General features: G+C 38.3%; 1 protein-coding gene across 14 annotated transcripts in view; it reads left to right on the top strand.

The window, feature by feature from the left end:
* Positions 1 to 20,803, top strand: part of SULF2 (sulfatase 2) — a 129,833-nt gene that overhangs the window by 66,587 nt on the left and 42,443 nt on the right. For 8 of the 14 annotated variants that reach the window (XM_072350491.1, XM_072350483.1, XM_072350490.1 and 5 more), the window contains 3 exons: positions 9,406 to 9,578; positions 10,995 to 11,222; positions 16,074 to 16,313. In XM_072350491.1, the coding sequence (XP_072206592.1) occupies positions 11,048 to 11,222; positions 16,074 to 16,313 (415 nt within the window). In that variant the 5' untranslated portion in view covers positions 9,406 to 9,578; positions 10,995 to 11,047. The other 6 variants (XM_072350482.1, XM_072350493.1, XM_072350488.1 and 3 more) reach the window with 6 other exon arrangements.

Here is a 20,803-nt window from a genome sequence, read left to right as displayed (position 1 = left end):
TAGCACTTAGATATAATCAGCCTGAAATTTCTCTAACATGGAAAAAAAACTAATCGAATGGTATTATATGAACGCATGAATATTGGAAAAGTTGCAAAGTGCATTTAGAGCATTACTGAGTCAGAGAAACTCTCCTGATCATTGCAGGTGGATCAGTGAGTGAGAGCCATGCCAACGGCTGCTCGGTGAACATTTCTCACAAAGTAACCACTCTGTTTCTGATGCATCAGTTCTGACCCTCAAGGCACATCTGCAGAACACCTTCAAAAGATAAGGCTCACTATTAAAATTCATTATTCTCTTAAAAAGAAGTAATGATACTTGTTAGAGATTCTGGTTTTATGCATATTACAATTTTCTAAATCCTTCTGAGATCCTTTACTAACGTTAAATGTACAGAAAAGAATGAACACGGTAGTTAGATGAAGTTAAGACTTGCTGCTCTATCCATCTTGTATCAGTTGATTTGTCATGTCTCTGTTGTAGCACTTTCTAATCAGAAATGCACACTTTTTTGTTACGTGCTTTTCTATTTTCTTACAAAATCCTATTGAAATAAGGAAAATGGCTGCTGACTTCCTAAAAATTTTTACTAAAAGCAAATGAAAGCACTTCATTTCTTGTGTTATGTATTGCTGTGTGCCGAGGAAGGAGAGCAGTAGTCATTTAGTGTTAACTGAATGCATCTTTCTGACTCTTATCCCATTGTTTCATATCCATACATTTTCAGCATCAGAGTAAGAGGCAGCTTGCACGCCATACTGAAACACTGAAAGCCTACCAAGGGAAATGAGATCAAGATGTTTAAAACAAAACACATCTGAATTCTTTATGAAAAGAAAAATTATTTATTAAAAAGAATATTAAATCACTGCTGGCTTACAAACAACTGTTGTAAGGGTAATTTATAACTAGGGAAAAAGAAGGATTGTTTTTCTTTCACCATTTCTTTGTTATAGGAGCTTTGTGACCAACAACAGTTCATACTTGTATTGATATTCAGATACATCATTGAGGCTTATTCCTAATATCAATGCTGAGCACACATTAATTTTGTATGTGCAGTTCAGAATCATTCTAATGTTTGCCATGAATTTCTGTTTAGCTTACTGGAAGCTTTGTTTTGAGTTTGATATCCATGTAGGTAAACTATCAGTGCACTGGAATGTTATTTTTGCTATTGGTACAACATCTCAATCATCTTCACTGATTCCAGATCTCACTAGAGAAGTTGCACCCACTTGTGATTAAGATCATTTGATTTATCATTGTCTAGAAATTATTTTTGCTTCACTCTGTGAACTCACAGCCGTAACTAAATCCTATTAGGATACTAAATTTGTATTTTCATGCTGAAGAAGTGAGCAGAAGAACAGATCCACTTCTTAGCATTTGGATCAATAGAACAAGATGAAACGTTCCTTTCTCCTTGCTTTTGTTGGCTGTTCCCTTTTCCATTTTCATAGCACCTTAAAACATATTAATTGTTCTATTCTATAACCTGAGTGCATATATATAGTAAGTGTAACTTGATTCTGAAAGGATAGGAGTGGAGCAGCCACCCACAAAATTATTTCTAGCTGGATCTGCAATATAAAATGTATACAATGTATGGGATGATGATATTGAACGTTGGGTTTCACACTGTGCCTTGTTAATAGTTGTTGTTGAAGCAATATATACACAGTTTATGCAGCTGAAATTCCCTTGTTTAAAGAAATTTTAATAACATAATATCTGCATCTGTAAAATAGTATAACCCTGGTATGATTTACAGTGGTATGATACCCTGAGAAAATGAAGGTGATGTCAGGCTTGTATTCTGCTGCTGGCTTTTTTCCAAGCTTTTAAAGATGGCTCTTAACATGTGTGTCTGAACTGAAAAACAGGAGAAAAGAGAAGAGAGATCAAATTGACCAATGGTTTGTGAGGTTTACATATGATGTAAAATCAAGGGTAGTAAGAAAAGTTGGAAAGCATTGAATGAAGTACTTAAAAGTGTGCAAGTCAGCTGTTCTATCTCATGCAACATGAGAAGAGAGCTCTGAAAGCACGTTGTATTTGGCAACAGTGAAAGAGATGTCTCAAGTAGCATGTTCTTTTTCTTCCATTTATGGAGTTGGTTTGGAGGTTTGGTTTTTGTTTTTGTTTTTTTAGATGACTGAACTCTCTCTGACTCTCCTGTCATTTCCCAGAGTTTCTAGAAGTGCTCCTCTTCCTGTTCCCAGAGCTCTGTGATGGGGGTACAGTTGCCCATGCTTGCTTTCTACACCCTTGGCTATGGGCTGTTGTCCCTGAGCTAATGGGAAGCTAACAGTATGAATCCCCACTATCTTGCCAGCTGGGTCAAAGTGGTTCCCCTTGGTGCCCAAATCCATAGATCAGTAAACATTCCAATGTGAGTTGTTCAGTGTCTTTTTCTGTGCTGTCCTACTTCAAAGTAAGGTGTGCAGGGAAAGTGCAGGTTTAATTTTGAGAGGGGTTGTTGCCTAACAATGCGGATAGATGTGTGATGGTATTCAAAGAAAAGTCTGCACATCTGTTTCCTCCTAATTTCAGTAGGTATATCCAGGGATTTTACAGAGTAATTACTTGCATAATTGGCAATATTTGTTGTTTTGAAGTGCAATAAAACAACTCCAATCTGTTTAAATGACATGCTATGAGAGAGCTCACTCAAATTTATTTGGTGGTGTTCAGTGAGAAAATTGGGAGTTAAAGAAATAGTCTTCCTTCTTCATTTTAGCTCTTGGACTCCTGATTCTGTGTGTGTGTGATGGTCCAAATATACACAGAATTCTTTTACAGTTAGTGAACGAAGAGGATTTATTTCATTTCAGAAGTATCAGCCTACATCATTCCTTCTCCCTTGCACCAGCAGTCTTTCAGGCCTTCTCATTTTACCAGTAATTTCACGTGATTTTGTTGCCTGAGACTTCAAATAAGCCACAGTGTTTTAAATATGCCTATATCCTTTGAATTTTTGGCACTAGGAAAATGAGCTAAAATTGCTAAACTGCTGTAACTTTGGAAACTGTTCTCCAAGTACATATAATAGTTATCTATCCTGTTTGTAACAGTGCCAAAAGAAGTTATTTTGAAATGCATGATCTGGAAACCCCATTCTCTTGAAGAGGAAGCACCTTTCACTTTGCAGGGTTGTCACAAACCAGGGGGTACATTATCCTCTTAATGCACTTGCATAACTGCCATTAACATTAATGGAAATTACATGCACTGACTGCGAGGTGAATTTACCCTTTTGTTGAAATGAATGATCTGCTGCGACAGATTTTCCACTGATGCTAAATCAAATTTAGATTGCTACTCCGCTGTCACTAATGCACATTTTAGTGTCTTTGTTGATTGTAGCTTGTTGAAGAAAGTTCACAATGAAACTTCATTAGGTCATGTGTTCCTTACGATCGAAAATCCCTTTAAAAAGGGAGCATGTATGCTTCCTTCTCTTGCGTAGTGTGTGGACCACTGCGTAGCAAACTGTGCAGCAAACTTCTTCTCACTTGGTAGTTAATGTTTGCAGTCCTTCTAAAGCTGGTCTGTAGAGTCTGTGCATTGGAGATTGCGTACTGTTGGCCTGTGGTTGGGACAGAGGAATGCAGAGTTTCCTGGTTTCTGTTCCTGACCTCGCTGCTGAATGTCTTTTTTGCTCTGTGTGACTCATCTGTCTTATCCAACTCAAGTTTGTGTCTAAAATATGTGGAAATGGAACAGTATAGCTCACAGGTGTGTTGTAAAACTTAATTGGCTGTGAATTGTTTTATCAGGAGATGGAAGTCACTGCTGAAAGGTCAAATGCTATCTCCGAAAGCGATATAACCATCTTACCAAAATGTCAGCAACACGTAGCCCCTGTTTTACATGCACCTTCAGCATTAGTGCGACTCGCTGTTCAGGAGTGGTGTACTTGCACTAACGCAGTTGTACCCTTGCAACCCCTAGTGTGGATGCAGTTGTGCTGATAGAAAGTGCTCCTCTTGTGCTCGTGGTTCCTGAGCACAGCTGGCAGGTTCCCCCACCGTGCTGCAGCTGTATGGGGGATCTGTGCTGCTTCATTTGAGCTGATCCAGGGTCACACTGAATGTAGTGAAGAATGCGGCCTAATGAAAAAGGGTCAGGACGATTAGCCTTTTGCAGCAAAGTCAGAATTGGGTCATTGGAAGCAGTGTTTGTTTTTAGGCTAAAATCCAAATAAATCATAAATTAAATGAGTACATTTTCATTGTTTTTTCTAATATATCCTGTGTGGCTTTTCAAAATATTTACTTCTCAAACAATTATAGTTCTTCCTACGCATCTCGCCTGTGCTGACTTTTTTCCTTGAAACTACAGCTGGTCATTTTCCTTAGGAGTTCTCAGGAACTGCCATATTTCCATCCTGATTTGGACTTCAAGTAGCAAAGTGATGGGATCTTCTTTTTCTGCTCAGTCACTTACTGCTTTTCTTTCAATGACGTTCTTGCACAGAAAAGCTGTCCTGTCCATTCTCCACCACGTAACACCATTTTCACTGTAGCATCATTTAATGATAAAAATGGCAGCATTAATTTTCTTTATTTTTAGATGCATGCTTGAAACTTCATAGTTGAAAAGATGGAAGCTCGAAATCAAGGAATTTGTGATGTGTGTAATTCTGCATTAGATACAGTAGTAAAGTGTGAGTAAGCCCAGTGTGACATTGTCACCAGTGCAATGTTTGAAGAAAATTATGCTTTTTGTAAAGTACTATTATATTAAATCAGTACCTTCGAAAGCTGTTCTTAGGCATTTTGAAAGAATGTATTTAGGTATTTATTTGAACACCGTTACTTTTCATTGTATGATGGATTTTGTTTCAAGTCACCGCCTCAAGGAACTCGGCTAAGCTTTTCTCAGTTACTAATAAGCATTGTGTCCCTTCATTTCCCTTGCACAAGTGTAATGGGTTGCTGTACCAGGGCAGGGGGCAGTGCTGGAGGTCTCCTCGTGTGCCCCCCGGGCCGTTTACAAGCGGACCACAGCCCACGAGGGGCCATTCATTCCCTCTCCCGCCCCCCGCAGCGTTCCGTTTGCCCGGTAGGCTCTGCGCACTTTTCCCCCGGCGGGGGCCGGGCCCCGCTGAGCAGCCACAGCCTGCGGAGCTGCCGCCGGGCTCGGGGCGAGTTGCGGCCGGAGGAACAGGTTTCCTCTGCGCGCCGCTGGGGCGTTGCGTCAATGCTGGGAGGAGGATCTTCGAGGTAAATGAAGTTTTTAAAACGGGGAAGGCAGAAGGGAGAGGAAGAAGGACGGGGCGGGTGGAGCGGAGCACCCGCCCGAGAGCTTCCTCCCGTCGCTCGCTCTGGAGCAGGCTTCGGCCGCTGCCCGAGGATGCGCTTCTCCGCCGCGGCGCTCCGCGGGCGGCCTGGCAGCGCGACGGCACGGCGCGGCTGAGCTCCATCTCCGCGGTGAGTGCGCGGCGGGGGAGGGGGCGGCGGTGCCCCGCGTCTGCGGCTCCGGAGGCCGAACCGGGCGGGGAGCCGAGGCGGAGGGACTCGTGCGGCGGGGGCTGGAAGTTGTGTGGGGCGTTCGGAGAAAAAGAGCTGGGAAGGCAGACGGGGGCGATGCGGTGCGGCCGTGCCTTTGGGAGCGCCTCGCGTTGCTTCCCGCGGCGCCGCCGCCCTTCAGCCCCAGCCCGGTGCGGCGCGGAGGGCGCTCGGTGCAGACATCGGCAGCTCAGCCCGCGGCGGGCGGTGGTCGCGAGGAGAAGAGTTGGCAGATGACTGATGCTGTAGCACTTAGCCTCCCGTTTCATAAATCATCGCGTGCATCCGGGGAACGCGTGCAGCTGAACGTCTGTATGTGTTAACGGGTGTATATACAGAGCAGGGTTTGTTTTTATATGTAGCTGCAGAAAAAAATCTGTTTACTTGATAGAATGTTGGTGTCAGTAAGTGCTCTTGCCTACCTTTTCTGTCTTAATGTTCTTGTATTCATTCCCTTCTGGTAAGTCTGTGGTTATTATTGTACGTAACACAAGTTAATATAACTATCTTTAAAATCAGTGTGTCTATGGTTTATAAAGACGTGAGGATAATAAGTATAATAGAGGAGTAATTCTTAATCTCTTAGAAGTTGTTGTTGGGCTGTTATCTGCACGTAGTGCAGAAAAACATGTTTGTTACTGTGGGTTTTGGGGATCCAATTAGCAATGCAACCTACCTGAAGGCTTATGAATGTTGTGACTTACAGGAAACCTGTAGTAAAAATATGCAAGCGGTGAATAGGAAGAATAGAACGGAGATGTGAGGAGTTTAAGTATTTTTAACCTTTTTTTTTTTTTTTAAATAAAGTTCTAAGAAAAACTATAACTGAACTGTAATTCAGTGTTAGTTGAAAGGAAGTTGCATAATAAGGAAGAGATTCCACAATGAACGTAGGCTTCCCTTTGATAAATATTTAGCTTTGGTATGGAGTTCACCAGCATAAGGAAAACAATTCAGGAGAATTCGTCTGCATGGTAATCCGGTGCCCTGATAAGTCTGAAAGCTCTGTTCCTGACTTCTGAATAAGTGTTGGTTGCTTGTGAAGGAAAATAATGGAGCCACGGTTAGGGTAGGTGAATCAGCACAGCTGTCTTCATTGAGAGCCACACTTAGCTGTACTTAAACTTCAACTTGCTGGGGGAAAAAGAAAAGGAAAGAAGGAATTTCCAAAGCAGAAGAACATACCTCATGTTGTTAGATTACAGCATGAATGGCAGTTTCATCCTTCTCCTGAGGACCTGGTTGGATTACCAAGAGAAATCCTTCCAGTTCACAAATAAAGCTGTTTTTATCTCTTACTAACAAAATGTGATGGTTTCCAATGATGGCTGATAGCTTCAGTGAAAATGTAATGTCAGAACCAAACCTGGCATGTATAGGAGCAACTCGGGAGTTAAGAGAACAGCAGTGCGGCTGAATCCATTTAACTGGCAAAGTGGTTTTAATTGGGTTGGTTGCTAGGGAATGGATCCGCCACCATGTATTTCAATGACTTTAAACAGTGGACAAATGGCACACCTAAGTGTGCTGAAATAATGCACCTGGTCTTGGCTCCAGCTGGATGTGGAGCAGGTGTGTGTTGCTTGCTGCTAACCTGCTTTCCCTTACTGTGCAGTTCCACTTCGTGGCTTTCATGCTGTTACCCTGTTCTATTGTGGCTGCTGTACCAATTCTGTATTTAGTGCTTTGCAGCTCACATAAGAAAGAAAAAGATCAGTTAGTGTAAGCAAAACTAGGCAGCAGCTTTGTAGAAATAGTCTTAAAGCAGGATTATCTTACGTATTTGATACATGAATTAATTTGGTATCTTTGTGCTTTTTCTGTTACAACGGGAGTACTCTTGATTATGTTGACCTAACATAATTGTTTAACTTAAGTAAAGTTGCACTAGGTTTGTGCACAGGACAGTTGTGTGGCTGATATTAGCAAGGTTTGGAGCTGCACTGTGTGCTGGCTGCTATCAGCTACTGGGTTGACACACAGTGATGTTACATCTGTGCCAAGCAATACTAATCAATAGCTTGATAAAAAACACCATCTGGGGATAGGACTGACATCAGTCATCCTTGTGCATCCTGCCTGTGCTGCAGCGGAACTGACAACAATTACTGAGGGCAGTATTAAAAAGAAGTTGTTCTTCCTTGGTGTTAAAGTTACTTGGGAGAAGAACTTGTCTCCGTTCTTTTATAAATAGAATAAATGCACTAAAATCTTCAACTTCTATGATGTAACTTAGTGTAATGTTCTGCGCTGCCACACAGGAGAACTGAGTTTGGCACTATTCTTATTCCCTGTACTAGCGGGAGTTAAGAACAAAAAGAGGCAGCTGTATCTAATTCAGGCTATGAAGGGAGTCAGGGACTTGTTAAACTTGACCGTAAACCACAGAAAATAAGAGGACCAGACTTTCTCTTCTGCAGCCTGCTCGGAAGTTGTAGGCTTGATAAAGCTCAGCTAGATGACCCAGCTGCAGAATGTCTGATGCATTTCTGATAGCACTTCCCTAAATATAAAACAGGAGTGGCCAGACCTGTCAAGTTCATATGTGTAATCTGGGAGAAAATAGGAGGCGTACCTAATTCTCATGAGAACCACTACAAATCAAGCATCTTTAATATTGGAGGATGGCCTGCAGAGACGCATAAAGCAGTGGACCATCTGTGCCACTCAGAACAAAATGCATCATTGGAGTGGGTGCTATATTAAAAGTGAAGGCAGATTGGGGCATTGCCGGCAGACTCTTCGTGCTGCTGTTGAGTCATGGTTTAACTTGTTGATAGAAATGGGGGAAGAATTATTAATGTGCTTTATGTCATGTTTCCTTCCCTGAAGTTCACTGAAAGCAAAGGGTTAAAATATTCATCTATATTTGACCACTGGCAGTCCATGCAAGAGACTCTTCTGTTACTATTCTCAGAACTATTTAAAGCTGGCTTTTAGGTTTTACAGCAAATACGTTGTTAGTAGTGGCACGTCTTTCTTTTATGACTACACATTTTAAGAAATAGGTTATTTTCTAAAATTGCTTTAATTTTCTTACCTAGTTACTGGTGTGAGTTTTGCACGTAATTACATGCTTTGAGCTGGTTCCTGGCAGCACTTACCCCGATAATAACAGGAACATAACTCATCAAAATAGTTGACAATTTTCCATTGAGGAGGGGGATGAGAAAGAGATAACAGGTTTGGGGAGAAAATGCCTCTTGTACTTTACAATAAGTTCTCTTCTCCATCCGCAGCATCCTCTCAGATATAACTAATTCTGTTAACCATAAATGTACTCGTTTGGTAAAGTAGCTATGAAACAGCAGTTTAAGTGCATCCCTGAATGTGTTAAGTATTTCACAGATAGATAAGCGACACTCTGAGCTGGGGACAACTTCTGTTTTTAAATACAATGGAGTGAGTGAGGGACAATAAACTTTGAGGAAAAGACAGACTGAGGGGAAAGAGGCTGTAAGGTTACTTCCATGCATGTGTTTAAAAGTGAAAAGAACAGGATGAAGGTTATCACAGATTATCATATGCACAGCACTCTTCAGTGAGTGTAGTTAAGAGCAGATACAGGAAAAAGGGACAGCCTTCCAAGTGCTGCAAGAAATGACAGCAAATGCTATTATTCAGAGAAGTGATTGGCTAATGTAGAACAGTAGGGAAAAAAAAAACATATTAAATTTTAGACTGTCAGAAAAATAGAAATGATAAAAGCATCTGTATTATTCTTTTTTGTTCATTTTGTTTTCTGTTAAAGTGTAATATGTGTGGAATAATCTTTGAAGATCAGAAGCCATTTCTCTACCTCTTCCCCCCAGAAAGCCGGTATCTAGGAATATATACGTATGCCTGCTAAGCTGATGTTTTTTTTCCCCCTCCTGTTTTGAAACAGATCCAGCTTTGCTTCTCAGGCTGCTTTTGACTTCTCTGGATGGTAGCAACACATTGAATCTGACATGGTTCTTCCCAGTTCTACTGCTGCAGATGGAATTCTGAGTACAAAGAATGAAAATTGACCAGTGCTTGTTCTGCTATAGCCTGGCAAGTCTCTGATCAGCAGCAAAGGTACTAAAACTCTATCTCTGAATTTAGAAAGCTGGATTTTTCTCTTTCCCTACCCACTGGAATAACTGCTAAGATATGTAAAATTAATCTTTATTTTTGATGAAGAAAGTTGATTTCACCTCCTAGTAAAACTCAATAGAGAGAATACTAAGGAAGATGGATTTTTCTTTACTTCAAAAATGTGTTAGCATACATTTTTGGAAAGCAGCCTTAGTAAATATTGCATCATACTTTAGTGCGTATCTGTTGACTTATATGAAAATTAAATACCTATTTCTTAAATAAGCATAGAATTTGAGTGTAATTTTTCAGACCAGTGGTTTTGCTATTTCATGAGAACTTTCTTAATAAGAATTTATCTCAAAGAACAGACAACTGAGAGAGATGAAGTAATAACATGGCTATGAAATAATCTGCTTGGGGAAAAATTGTTCTCCCAAGTGGCTATAGGAACAGAATAGCCAATGTATTTATTCGGATGAAATATACTTGGCTAGGTTCTTTCTACTCAGGCATTTCTGGTCTTTACAAAAAGCAGAGAGCCTCCCTTGTGTCATTATTAATTGATTTTTTTTTTTTTTTTTCACTGCATTGCAAGAGATCATTGGCAACAGTCCAGGAAGTGGTGAGCAGCAAGTAAGGAACCCATCAGAAACTGAGTCATTGATCACTAGGTCTGATGAAATAATTAGTACTTGATATTTCCATGCAGTTTCATACCAGTATTTTAACTTCTGAAAGCAGGAGAAAATCCCTTTATAGCAGAAGACTGAGCATAACTGTGATTTCAAAAATGCTTCAGCATGCTCATTCATTTTTAGGAATCTCCTTGGAGGAATGGCCAGACTGTCTTTTCTGGCTCACTGGAAGGAGCAGTATCGGTTAGTTTTGCTCTGTTTTACAAACAAGTCGAACTGGGGGAGCTGTGTTTATGGTGAAGTAAAGTCTAAGGCAGTGCAAAACATTTCAGTGCATTCCCAGTCATTTGCAGTCGTAGCCTTCGGTACTCAATAATACTTCAAAATCTTGGAGACCAATAGAAATGTTGTATGGAAATCACACTATCATCAAAGCTGGAGACTTCAAACAGTATCCTACAACAGTTTCAGGGTCTGGACTGCTCTGTACTCTAATGAAATCTGTAAGATAAAACAGTGTATAAGAAGTCATCTAATTTGACGATTCTTTTTGAGTTTATAAATGTGTGGCAAACTCAGTAAATTTTACTGTTGCTTAAAGATATACATAGATGTGTTTTTGACATCTGCATTTTTTGATGCAGTAAGCAAAAATGTCATCTCAGTACATCCCAGAACCTTAAATAAGGAGATTACTTTTTATGTGTCAAAGGAGGAGTAAGAGTTTGATGCTCTACTGTGAAAAGTATAAATAAACGCGTTTCTTTCTCTCTTATAGGATACCTGCAAACAAAAAAGAAGCAGAAGCCATTAACACAAAATCAACACAATATGGCACAGCATAGTGTTGTCCTCGGATTGTTCATGATGGTGGTTTTATCTCTGTTGGATGGAAGTTCAGCTTTCCTGTTAAATCAGCGTCTAAAGGGAAGATTTCAAAGAGACCGTAGAAACATCCGCCCAAACATCATCCTTGTTCTTACTGACGATCAGGATGTAGAACTCGGTAAGAAACCAACATAACATAAAGAGAATTTTAGGTAATGAGTATAGTGCTGCTTTTCCTTGAAGTTAGATGCTTGTTTTTAAAATAATTAAAAAATAAATAAATAAATACATAAATATATATATATATAGTGTGTGTGTGTGTGTGTGTGTGAAAAATACGGTAGACGGAACAAGATAGAAAAAGTTGGAACTTGAAACAGCCTTATGTAGGTTTCCAGTTGCATGCAGTTGAAGGTAGTCACTACTTAAAATATCAAACTTCCTGTTTCTGTGGAAATATGAGATTCCTGTCTATCTGTCCTCATCTACATGTCTAAACTGTGCTTCTGGCAACTGCAAGTGTAGCCTGGGAAGCTACATGCCTAAGCAGTAGGTTTTAATTCATAACTGATTATTGCACCATGTAATTACCCAAATTTTTTGTGTAATTGCAGGCATACATTACGTACACAACTTTAATTTTAATTACTTAAATCTTACCTAACATATTCATACTCTTCTCAGTATTGTCCGTTTAGATGTGTAGTTAATTACTGACCAAAATTGCTTAGTGTGAAAAGGTTCTGCAGTGCTATTTATGCTATTTTCTACGTAGCTATTTAATGCTATGTTAATTGTTGAAGAAAGGAGATTAAACATGCTTTGCCTAATGATTTGGAACAATGAATTAACAGTCAGAATTTGGGTTTTCTTGTATTACCTGAGCTAGCTTATATTTACAAAATGTTGTCTGCACTTAGGAGAAGTGATTAAAACTAACCAGTTTATATTTGTAATTTCACATTAAAAATACACTTTTATGTGGCTATAAAGCCTGAATCATGTGAAAGATGAGAGCTGCTGTATGTGTGGTCTGGTGGGGTTTTTTGACAAGCTGCTATGCCAGATTTCTAGTATCAGACCTCAAAGAAGAAATGGAACACAAATAAAAGTCAAGTTAATTAACTTGTATTACTTCTATACTTCTCTAGTTGAGAGGTTAATCACATCAACATGGCAATGTTCTGATAGATGCTTCCTTTTTATCAGTATTACTGCATGTCTGTGATATTGTGGTTGGTTTTGGTTGTTGTTTATTGTTTTGTTTTGCTTTTTTGATGTTGTCACTTTTCTTTTTTAAGTGGTTATTTGGATCACAAAAAGCTGTTTTAATAATGCATACCTGAAGGAACCCGCGTATTTTATCTTGCAGGCTCAGAAGGTGGTCCTAAAAAATTTATCATCTTCTATTTTATGCTAGCCCACTTGTTTCTGATGCAATTGTTGAAGTCCTTTGGGCAGTGTATTTCTCTTCTCTCATAACCTGATGCTTTCCAGTTTCATGTGTAATGGGCACGTGTCCACATAAATTAGGATCTAACTAAGGAAAATCCATCCAATGAAGCTGAGATTAGATACTTGTCATCTGTGACTAGTGGCTTTGTGAGACCCAATATTTGTTTGAATTAAGTTTTATTTTTGTCTCTTTTCTACTGAGCTGTCCAAGTTAATCAAAATTGGCATTAGTGGGGATTGTGGTTAATGCATTTAAGAAACATGAAAACAAGATATGAACTACAAATAAAGCTAAGGAACACTTGCAAGCTGTGACAGCGTAGCAGAGAAAGTTGTGCATAAGGAAGATTTCAATTACTAGGAGTGTTCTCCAACTGATGGATGTTGTAGCTTTCATTTTTCTGTTGCAGTTACATTTGAGACAAAAAGGAGCACAGTGCAGTATCAAGTGCTCCCAACAGACTCTTTTATTTAATTTGAGGTAGTTTTAACAGTAGTAGGTGGGGTTTGCCAGGAGATGTGGTCTTTTCAAGAGGGGAGTTCAACGTTTTCCTGTTTGTGCTGCTGCTAATCAAGAGTTTATTTAGGAAACCAAAACCCAGTCTGCTATTGAACAAAAAGGATGAGACTGTTGAGGCACTGATGAAAAGGGTGTAGAATCTCCAGGTCAAAGGAGAACAAGTGTACATTGTAATGGATGCAGATGGAAGAAGGTAAACGAGAACACCAAGAACCACTGAAACATACATGCTCAGCTGACTATCATTTTAATCAAAAGAGTCGTACTGAAAAGCTGAATAAAAAGAAGAGGAATGTACTGATGAGGAGAAATAATTAATTGGAACCAAATACTTTTTCACCCATTAGAGCCATGTAAGTCTGTGTTAGTCCTGTGTGATGGACTCAGTCTCTCCAGTTAATTAGGTTGCCCATCATGTTGCTGTGGTTTAACAAATCAGCTTATTATCTCATAGCTGGAGAAGTATCTGATTATTTAGAAAATATTTCAGCCATGTCGGAGTAGTCCAAGCGAGAGGTGATACATGTTCCTGCATGTTCCAATGTGTGAAAAAAGTAAAAGAAGTGTCATGGAGATAGTTTCTTAGTTATCATACATGGAGATAAGTGTCTTAGAGCTGTGTAAAAATTAAAGATAAAAAAAAGGAAGTGAAGATGTGAAAAGGATGTCTAATGAGGTTCAAATAGAAGGCTTTAGGGGAGTGTGCATTCTGGGATTGTGAACATATTTGCATGTAGATGCTGATTATCAAATTGTCCTTCAGAGTTGACTGAGTCACTTGAGACTTGAAAGCTCTTAAACAGGTGAAATTTGCTAAAACTTGTGTAAATTATGACCTCTGACAGCAAAACGCAATTAATGAGAAAGTCAATGTTATTTCATGAACAACTTCTAAACTGATAAAGGATTTTTTTTAGCTAGCCCTAATTGCAGTCTTATTGAGTAGTTAATGAAAGATACGTGTATTTGTATATGTTGCTATATGCCAGTACAGGCTTTGAATAATTCTTCTTCCAATGTAACATCCATTTGGAGAACAAAATTAGATTAAGCACTTTGGATGTTTTTTTCTCTGTAGCATTTGTAAATTTAATCGGTTCTTCCTGTATTGTAGTGGGGTTTTTTTCATAATGTATTAAAAAGTAAAGCTGAATTCTTATCTAGTGGTATAAATAGGTATCTAGGTACCTTTTAACTTTATCATGTGTGAGCTTAACATCAATGTCAGGATCCCATTGAAGTGTATTTTTAGTGTGCATTCTCCATTAATATTAGTCAAAATATTAGCCTAGTCCTTAAAGTGAGCTGTGAAGATACACTGAGTATAAATTTTTAGACACTGCACAAATTTCAAGTGTAATTTCAACTTAGATTTTTCTTTTGGTTAAGTGAGAAGCTTGAATGCATCAAATGGATTTTAATTAGCTATTTTCATAGTCTTGTAGATCCTCTGTTTTTGGAAAATAGCATAAAAATTCCACATTTAACTACTAAATCATATTTATTCATTATCAGTGCTTTTTGACACATGACAGACATTTTCTGTATCGTATATTGACACTTTAAAGCATAATTTCTCTTGGTACATGAGCTAATGAAACCCCAGAAGATTTTCCAGCTCAAAAGGTGATTTGATGAGGTTCCAGCTGCTGATTAGCATGTAACTAATCTTCTGCTATGGAAAGATCAACTTTTTTTATGCAACTCTGTGTTTGTACTGGAGGCAAGCTGAAGAATATAAGCTTTGGTTGGCTGGTTTCAGGCTGTTTAAAATATTTAAAGCTGGCCTATATAACATTGCATGGAAGAGTATGCTGGAGTTTTACCTTCCACTGGTCTGTCACTCCGTATTAGTTGTCAAGCTAGGGAAGCAGACTAGATAAGTTTTTGTATTAGAAACTGTTGATATATAGGTCCTTGTCATTACAACAGTTTGATTAAAGACAGTTAGCATCCCCAAGGGGAGCCTTAACATGTGCTGTTATTTATGCACAGATGTATCTGTCATCTAAAGGAGTTGTTAAAATGTATTTTAATATTGGAATGGCAGAATTTTCGTCAGCCTACTTGTTCTTGGTCTAGTTCATAAGATGACACAGAGGAAACATCCAGTTTTCAGAGTCACATGATGCATAACTGACTGTTAACTGTGTTAATGCCTTTGAAGAAATGGAGACTTCTCCCAAAATGCATACTTTCTTGACCCACAGTTATAGAAAGCAAAAAAACCCACTTGTTCTTATGGTTGTTATGTGTCCCAACTACTCATCTAAAACCTGATAATATAAAACTAAACCTTAGAAAATCTAGAGAATTTTAGCTAACACCTTTATCAAAATGGATCAAGTGGATAGAAGGAACTCAGTGAGCTAGTTATGGAAATTCTAATGAGGGCTCTGTTTTATTGCTACCTCTTCTGGAAATAATTCCTGCTAATATTTAATTTGAGAGAAGAGAGTGTTTTATGCAGCAGAAAACTCTAATAGACCTGCTTGAACAGTGGGTTTGGTGCCATCCCTTCCATGTGAACAGTTCTGTGATTACAACTCTCAGCTAAAAGCGTACTGCAGGAGCAGAAAGCTGGCGCAAAAGGCAGTGCATCAGGTATCTTCAGAAACCAAGGATTAAATAATACAAACTTAGGTCAGACTTGTTGCACAAAGTTAATTTCACCCTCAGGCTGCATTATCTCAATCTAACTCATGTTGAGTCTTGCCTTCAGCTACTGGAACAGTACTAGTGGCTCCATAAAGGCTGTGCAGACACTCTAGGTTACAGTGGGAAATCTTGAGCTTAGAGAGAAATTCAGAAATCTTCATGATCTATGTCAACAGGTTTGAGTTCAATCTTAAGTTAGGATTTGACTATTTTACCCTTCTCAAAACCATGGGAAAACTTCCTAAGTGGGGGGGAAAATGTGATCTCTTAGGATTTGGGTTTCCTATGAAATCACAGTGCTGTTACTACCTGTGGTTGATTCTGGTGGAGCCTCTGAGCTCTTTGCTGGTATGACTGAAACAGGAAAATATTGCTGAGATGGTTTTCTTTTTACAGGTTCTATGCAAGTAATGAACAAAACAAGACGGATCATGGAGCATGGAGGTGCTCATTTCATCAATGCCTTTGTGACAACACCAATGTGCTGCCCATCTCGCTCCTCTATTCTTACGGGGAAGTATGTCCACAACCACAACACCTACACTAACAACGAGAACTGTTCTTCTCCATCCTGGCAGGCTCAGCATGAAATACGTACATTTGCTGTGTATCTCAACAACACAGGATATAGGACAGGTAAGATCAAGACTAACTCTACTTGAAAGTTTCCTTAGCCTTTTTAGTACAGAGGCTAACATAATATTTTAGTTCATTTTCATAATGGACTGCAGCAGTGTAGAATACCATAGCTTCTGTTGTGCATGTAGGTTGTAGGTTTAGCTTCCTTGTTCATTTACATGAGGACATGTAAACAAAAAAAACAACAGAAAAAAGCTCTGTCATCAACCTTTACAAAAGAGTAAATATGTATGGTATAGGAACAGAATGTCTTGCCTAGGCACAGAAAATGTAAAACATGCCCTGTAAAAGAGGAGAAATACAATGGAAGTGATTTAATGATTTGAATTTTGCATAGAACAGATAAGTTAATCAAACTAAGAATGTAAGAGAAGGATATTTCCCTTCTGTGCATTGGGGCAGAGCAGTCAGGTGGATTGTTGGCAGTTCATTCTCAGAAATGTGTTTAAGGTAAAATATCTGAGAAACAATCAGCAAAATCATATGTACACTTGAGAAACAAATATTCTTCCTGTACACAGTGTGCTCCTTAGGAAGAAAGATCCTGTAGAAAGGATTTCAGAAAATATGGGGCACTTGTTTCACACTTGTTTCCTTCCTGCATTCTGCATACATGAGATTTAGGTTCTTGCCAATTACAATTGCATTTCCTGCTAAATAAATGCTTTCTGTCATGTCAAAAAAATAGGCTTGTTACTTGTAGTATATCTGCTATAGTAGTTCAGTTATTACTGGTAGTACATATTCATGCTTTGAATTTAAGATTGAACTTGATGGTGCTTCCAGAGTATAAAATTTAAATAGTAATTGCACTAAGATCTTTTTTTGTAGTTGGTAACCATTCATGTGTGTTGTGTGTGCCATTACTGTAAAGGTTTGGTCTTAAAACAAATAGGTAATTTCCCTGTTTTGTTTTTTAAAATAAAGACTTGAATTAATGTGGAAAGAAGTAAATTAGGGGAAGCGTGCATACTGAGTTAATTGGTTGCTGTTTCCCTCCACTTATCATTCCTGGCACTAATTGCGGTGATCGTATAAATACCACACCAAGAGTTATTCTTCATTTGTTTCGTGTTGCTGATATTTGTTTGTTGTCGTAATTTTTTATATGTAGCAGCTATATTTTGAACACCTGCAAGGTCTACCGACTTCTACAGCTGTTGCAGATATCCTAATAGTTAGGTGTTATACTTTTATATGAATGCTTACATTTAGACTGGAGGTTTATATTGAATCTCTATTATCTTTCTGTTTCTGTGAAAGTTTCAAGCTGAATGTATTGGAATATGAGAAATAGTTTTACAGTTACAAAGTGATCTTAAGGTGTAAATGAGACCATGTTAAGCTACGCAAATGAAGATCTTCTGTTACAGAAATTTAAATGAATATTGCCATTCCTGAAGGTTTTTATTAATTTCTGGTCTCTGAATAAAACCTTGTGTTAACCAATATGAGGGATTGGCCAGCATCAAGGAAGTGTTTATTTTCAGCTGTTATTTCCAAAGATCTCAGCAGAATTTACCTGTTTGAGAAACAGCAGAAAATGGCACTTTGGAAATACAGTTTGGACAGTTTCAAAAGTAACGTGTTAGGAGGATATTTCTGGATGTTCTGAGTAACATCTGTGGTACGGGGTGTCCTTGAACATGACTGCAGTAAATCAGGAAAGCACGAGTTAATTTATAGATTTATTTCTTAGAGGTCCATGGTGTTGCTGGCATAACCTGCTAAAATGTGCTTTAGCTTCCTACTGCTTTTATTTATTTGTTTGTTTTCTTGAAGAAGAAAAAGCAGTCACGGTGAATACGATTTTTGCAGGTTTTTGCTTAATATGTAAGCTCACAGCTCGGAAATGGGAAAGCTGTCATTTTGCTGGATAGCTTGTTTTTTTTCTTAATTCATAGGCCAAGCCTTCCAGTGTTTTCCTTTTATATTTTCTTTTTTATTTACTCTTGAAAGAAAAAAAACTACTCTCCTACTGCTTTTAAGCTTCCCTCAGTCTTGTGTTGTTTTGATTATATATTTTCCCCTTTTTCTGTCACTCATTTTACATCTTCTTGCCCTTTTCTCTGTAATGCTGATCTCCCTGTGCTTTGTTCTGTTGCAAAAGGCAGTTCTGCTGGTCATCCTGCATTGTAGTATTTTTCCTGAGGTGTTTGTGGTTTTTATCCATGTAGACCTTTGGGAGACATGCTGATGGTTTGCAGGCAGGAGGGATCAGTGTGGTGTACGATTCTCCTCCACAAGTTTCAAATAAGATGTGTGAGAGTAGATTGAGAAGGTGGAACTTTCCTGTAATTGTTTCTTATCTTCAGCCTTGGTTGCCACCTTTGTATTATTCGACTTTAAAGTTTTACTAACCAGTGACTTGGCTGTATAGAGGTGAAAGTAAGATACTGAGCTCAAGGGAATTTCTGTCTCCGCATGTAAGTCAGGATTTTGACCCTCATGTGTAAGACACACTGTTGCTTTATGTGAATCAATTAAATATTGTGACAGTGCAATGACTGACTTGTCCTCCTGCAATGGAAGTCTTCAAGGCAATAGACGTTAAAGGTGTGTCTTCCTTTACATTAACCTGTCTCACAATGTAAAAATTAAGTGTCGTGAACAGCAACTAAAAGGCCACATTCTCATTATATAGCTGATACATGCAGACTCCAGATCTCTAATCTCAATAAGCAGTCAGTCTAAAGCATTGTCCCATTATGTATTGTGGGGTTTGGGGCAAGAAAGGCATTTTCTTGGAACAAGCCAAGTCCATTAATGAATTAATCTTTAGAACAGTCCCTGTAAGCAGCATCTGAATTATCAGGGACTTAAAATAGTGGTTACTGGTACTTCAGCCTGGAGCAACAGATGATTGTGATGGAAAAGAAAGAGACCCTGTGACAAATGTTTCTGAATGTCAAAGGATTTCTCTGCCAGAAGTTCCTGTGTAAACATTCACAGCAAAGAAAACATCCTGTTTTTGTGAATATATACATCTTTGAATGAAACATCTTTTAAAATGCGCAATACTTTGTTGCTTGCTTGATTCTAACAACAACAAATAATGTTATATCTTATAAGAATACATGCTTAAACTTTCCCTGAAATGTTATTTAATATAAAAGCTTCTCTTTTCCATCTGCCTGGCTGGCTGAATGATTTGGTCTTAAAGCTGTTGACTGATTCCAGAATATCTTGTCAGTCTTATCTGCAGTCAGGAAATTAAAATACATGTTTTTCTTATTAAATTCAGTAGAATTAGGGATGGTGGGCCAAATTCAGCCTTGCTTTTGCTTCACTGATTCATACTGTTGTTTCAGTGATTTTTCTGCAAGAATTCTATTAATATACGTTAGAGTGTAGTATGACACATTATGCAGCAAATATGGTATATGCCTTGACTAACTTATCATCTTCATTCCTGTTTGAGCAGTACCCTATAGTAAAGCTAACTATTAAGTTGAGTTAACGTATTAAAAAAGGAAAACACTGCTTGCTGTGTGGTAATATGTCAGTATCTCACTCTGATGGAAGGATGTTCTTGAATTATGCAAAAAATTAATTAATATACGTCATTCTTCACCATTTATTTATTCTGAACTTAGAGAAAAGTCATTGTTGGAGGTCTGTCTCTGCCATTATAATAAATTTCTTGGGAATAAAAGTAATAATCATTCTTAGTGCTTTCACAGGGATTTACAGTAATTAACTAATGACTTCATTAAAATTCAGTGACAGCCTTCCATTTCCTCCCTCTAATATTAGGTGAAGATGACACAGTGGTCGACTGCATTCAAATAATTATTTTTCCACTTCACTGTATGAGCCTTTGGCATTTTTAACTGATCTCGACGTTAAATTGTAAGATAGAGGAGAAAGGCCATTGGTAAATGTTTATTAAAGGAGGAATGAACATGAAAAATATACAGCCAGGTTTTGATATCTTCATGCAAATCCGGAGAAAAATACTCTGGTTATCAGTCAGCTGCTGCAGAATTCACTCTACACAATAGTTGGATTTAAGAACTTAACTGAAGTTGATCTTTGTGTATAATTTTTTTGGTAGGGAACAGTTGGTAAACTAAGGAGTCAAACTGAAGACAGAAGTAGACAGAATAATGCAGTATTTTCTGCAAGGCTCATTACATGTAAAGAGCAATATTAAGAAGAGTTGAAAGTTTTGAGTAGCGTTCTGATATTGTAGTCATTGTGCTGTACTGCAATTCTCCATCATGTTGTGTGCATATAAATAAAACAGACTGAGTCAGAATGATGTCCTATATGCAGGGCAGCTACTGAAGATCTGAAGGCCATCTTTTATTATGATAATTAAGTGGCTTAGGAGTCAGATGTGATTTTTAGATGTGATTTGGACAATTAGGAACTGCATTGTTAAGACTCCAAGACATATGGGTGATGTTTGAAAACTGGGTATCACGTTTCTGAATTATTTTACTAGAAAGTAAATTAGTTTCCTTATATCTTTTTCTCTCTGT

The sequence above is a fragment of the Excalfactoria chinensis genome, chromosome 15 (genome assembly GCF_039878825.1).
Source record: "Excalfactoria chinensis isolate bCotChi1 chromosome 15, bCotChi1.hap2, whole genome shotgun sequence".
Classification (NCBI taxonomy): Eukaryota; Metazoa; Chordata; class Aves; order Galliformes; family Phasianidae; genus Excalfactoria; species Excalfactoria chinensis.
The sequence above is the reverse complement of the archived record's forward strand: the minus strand, read 5'-3'. Positions and strand labels throughout refer to the sequence as shown.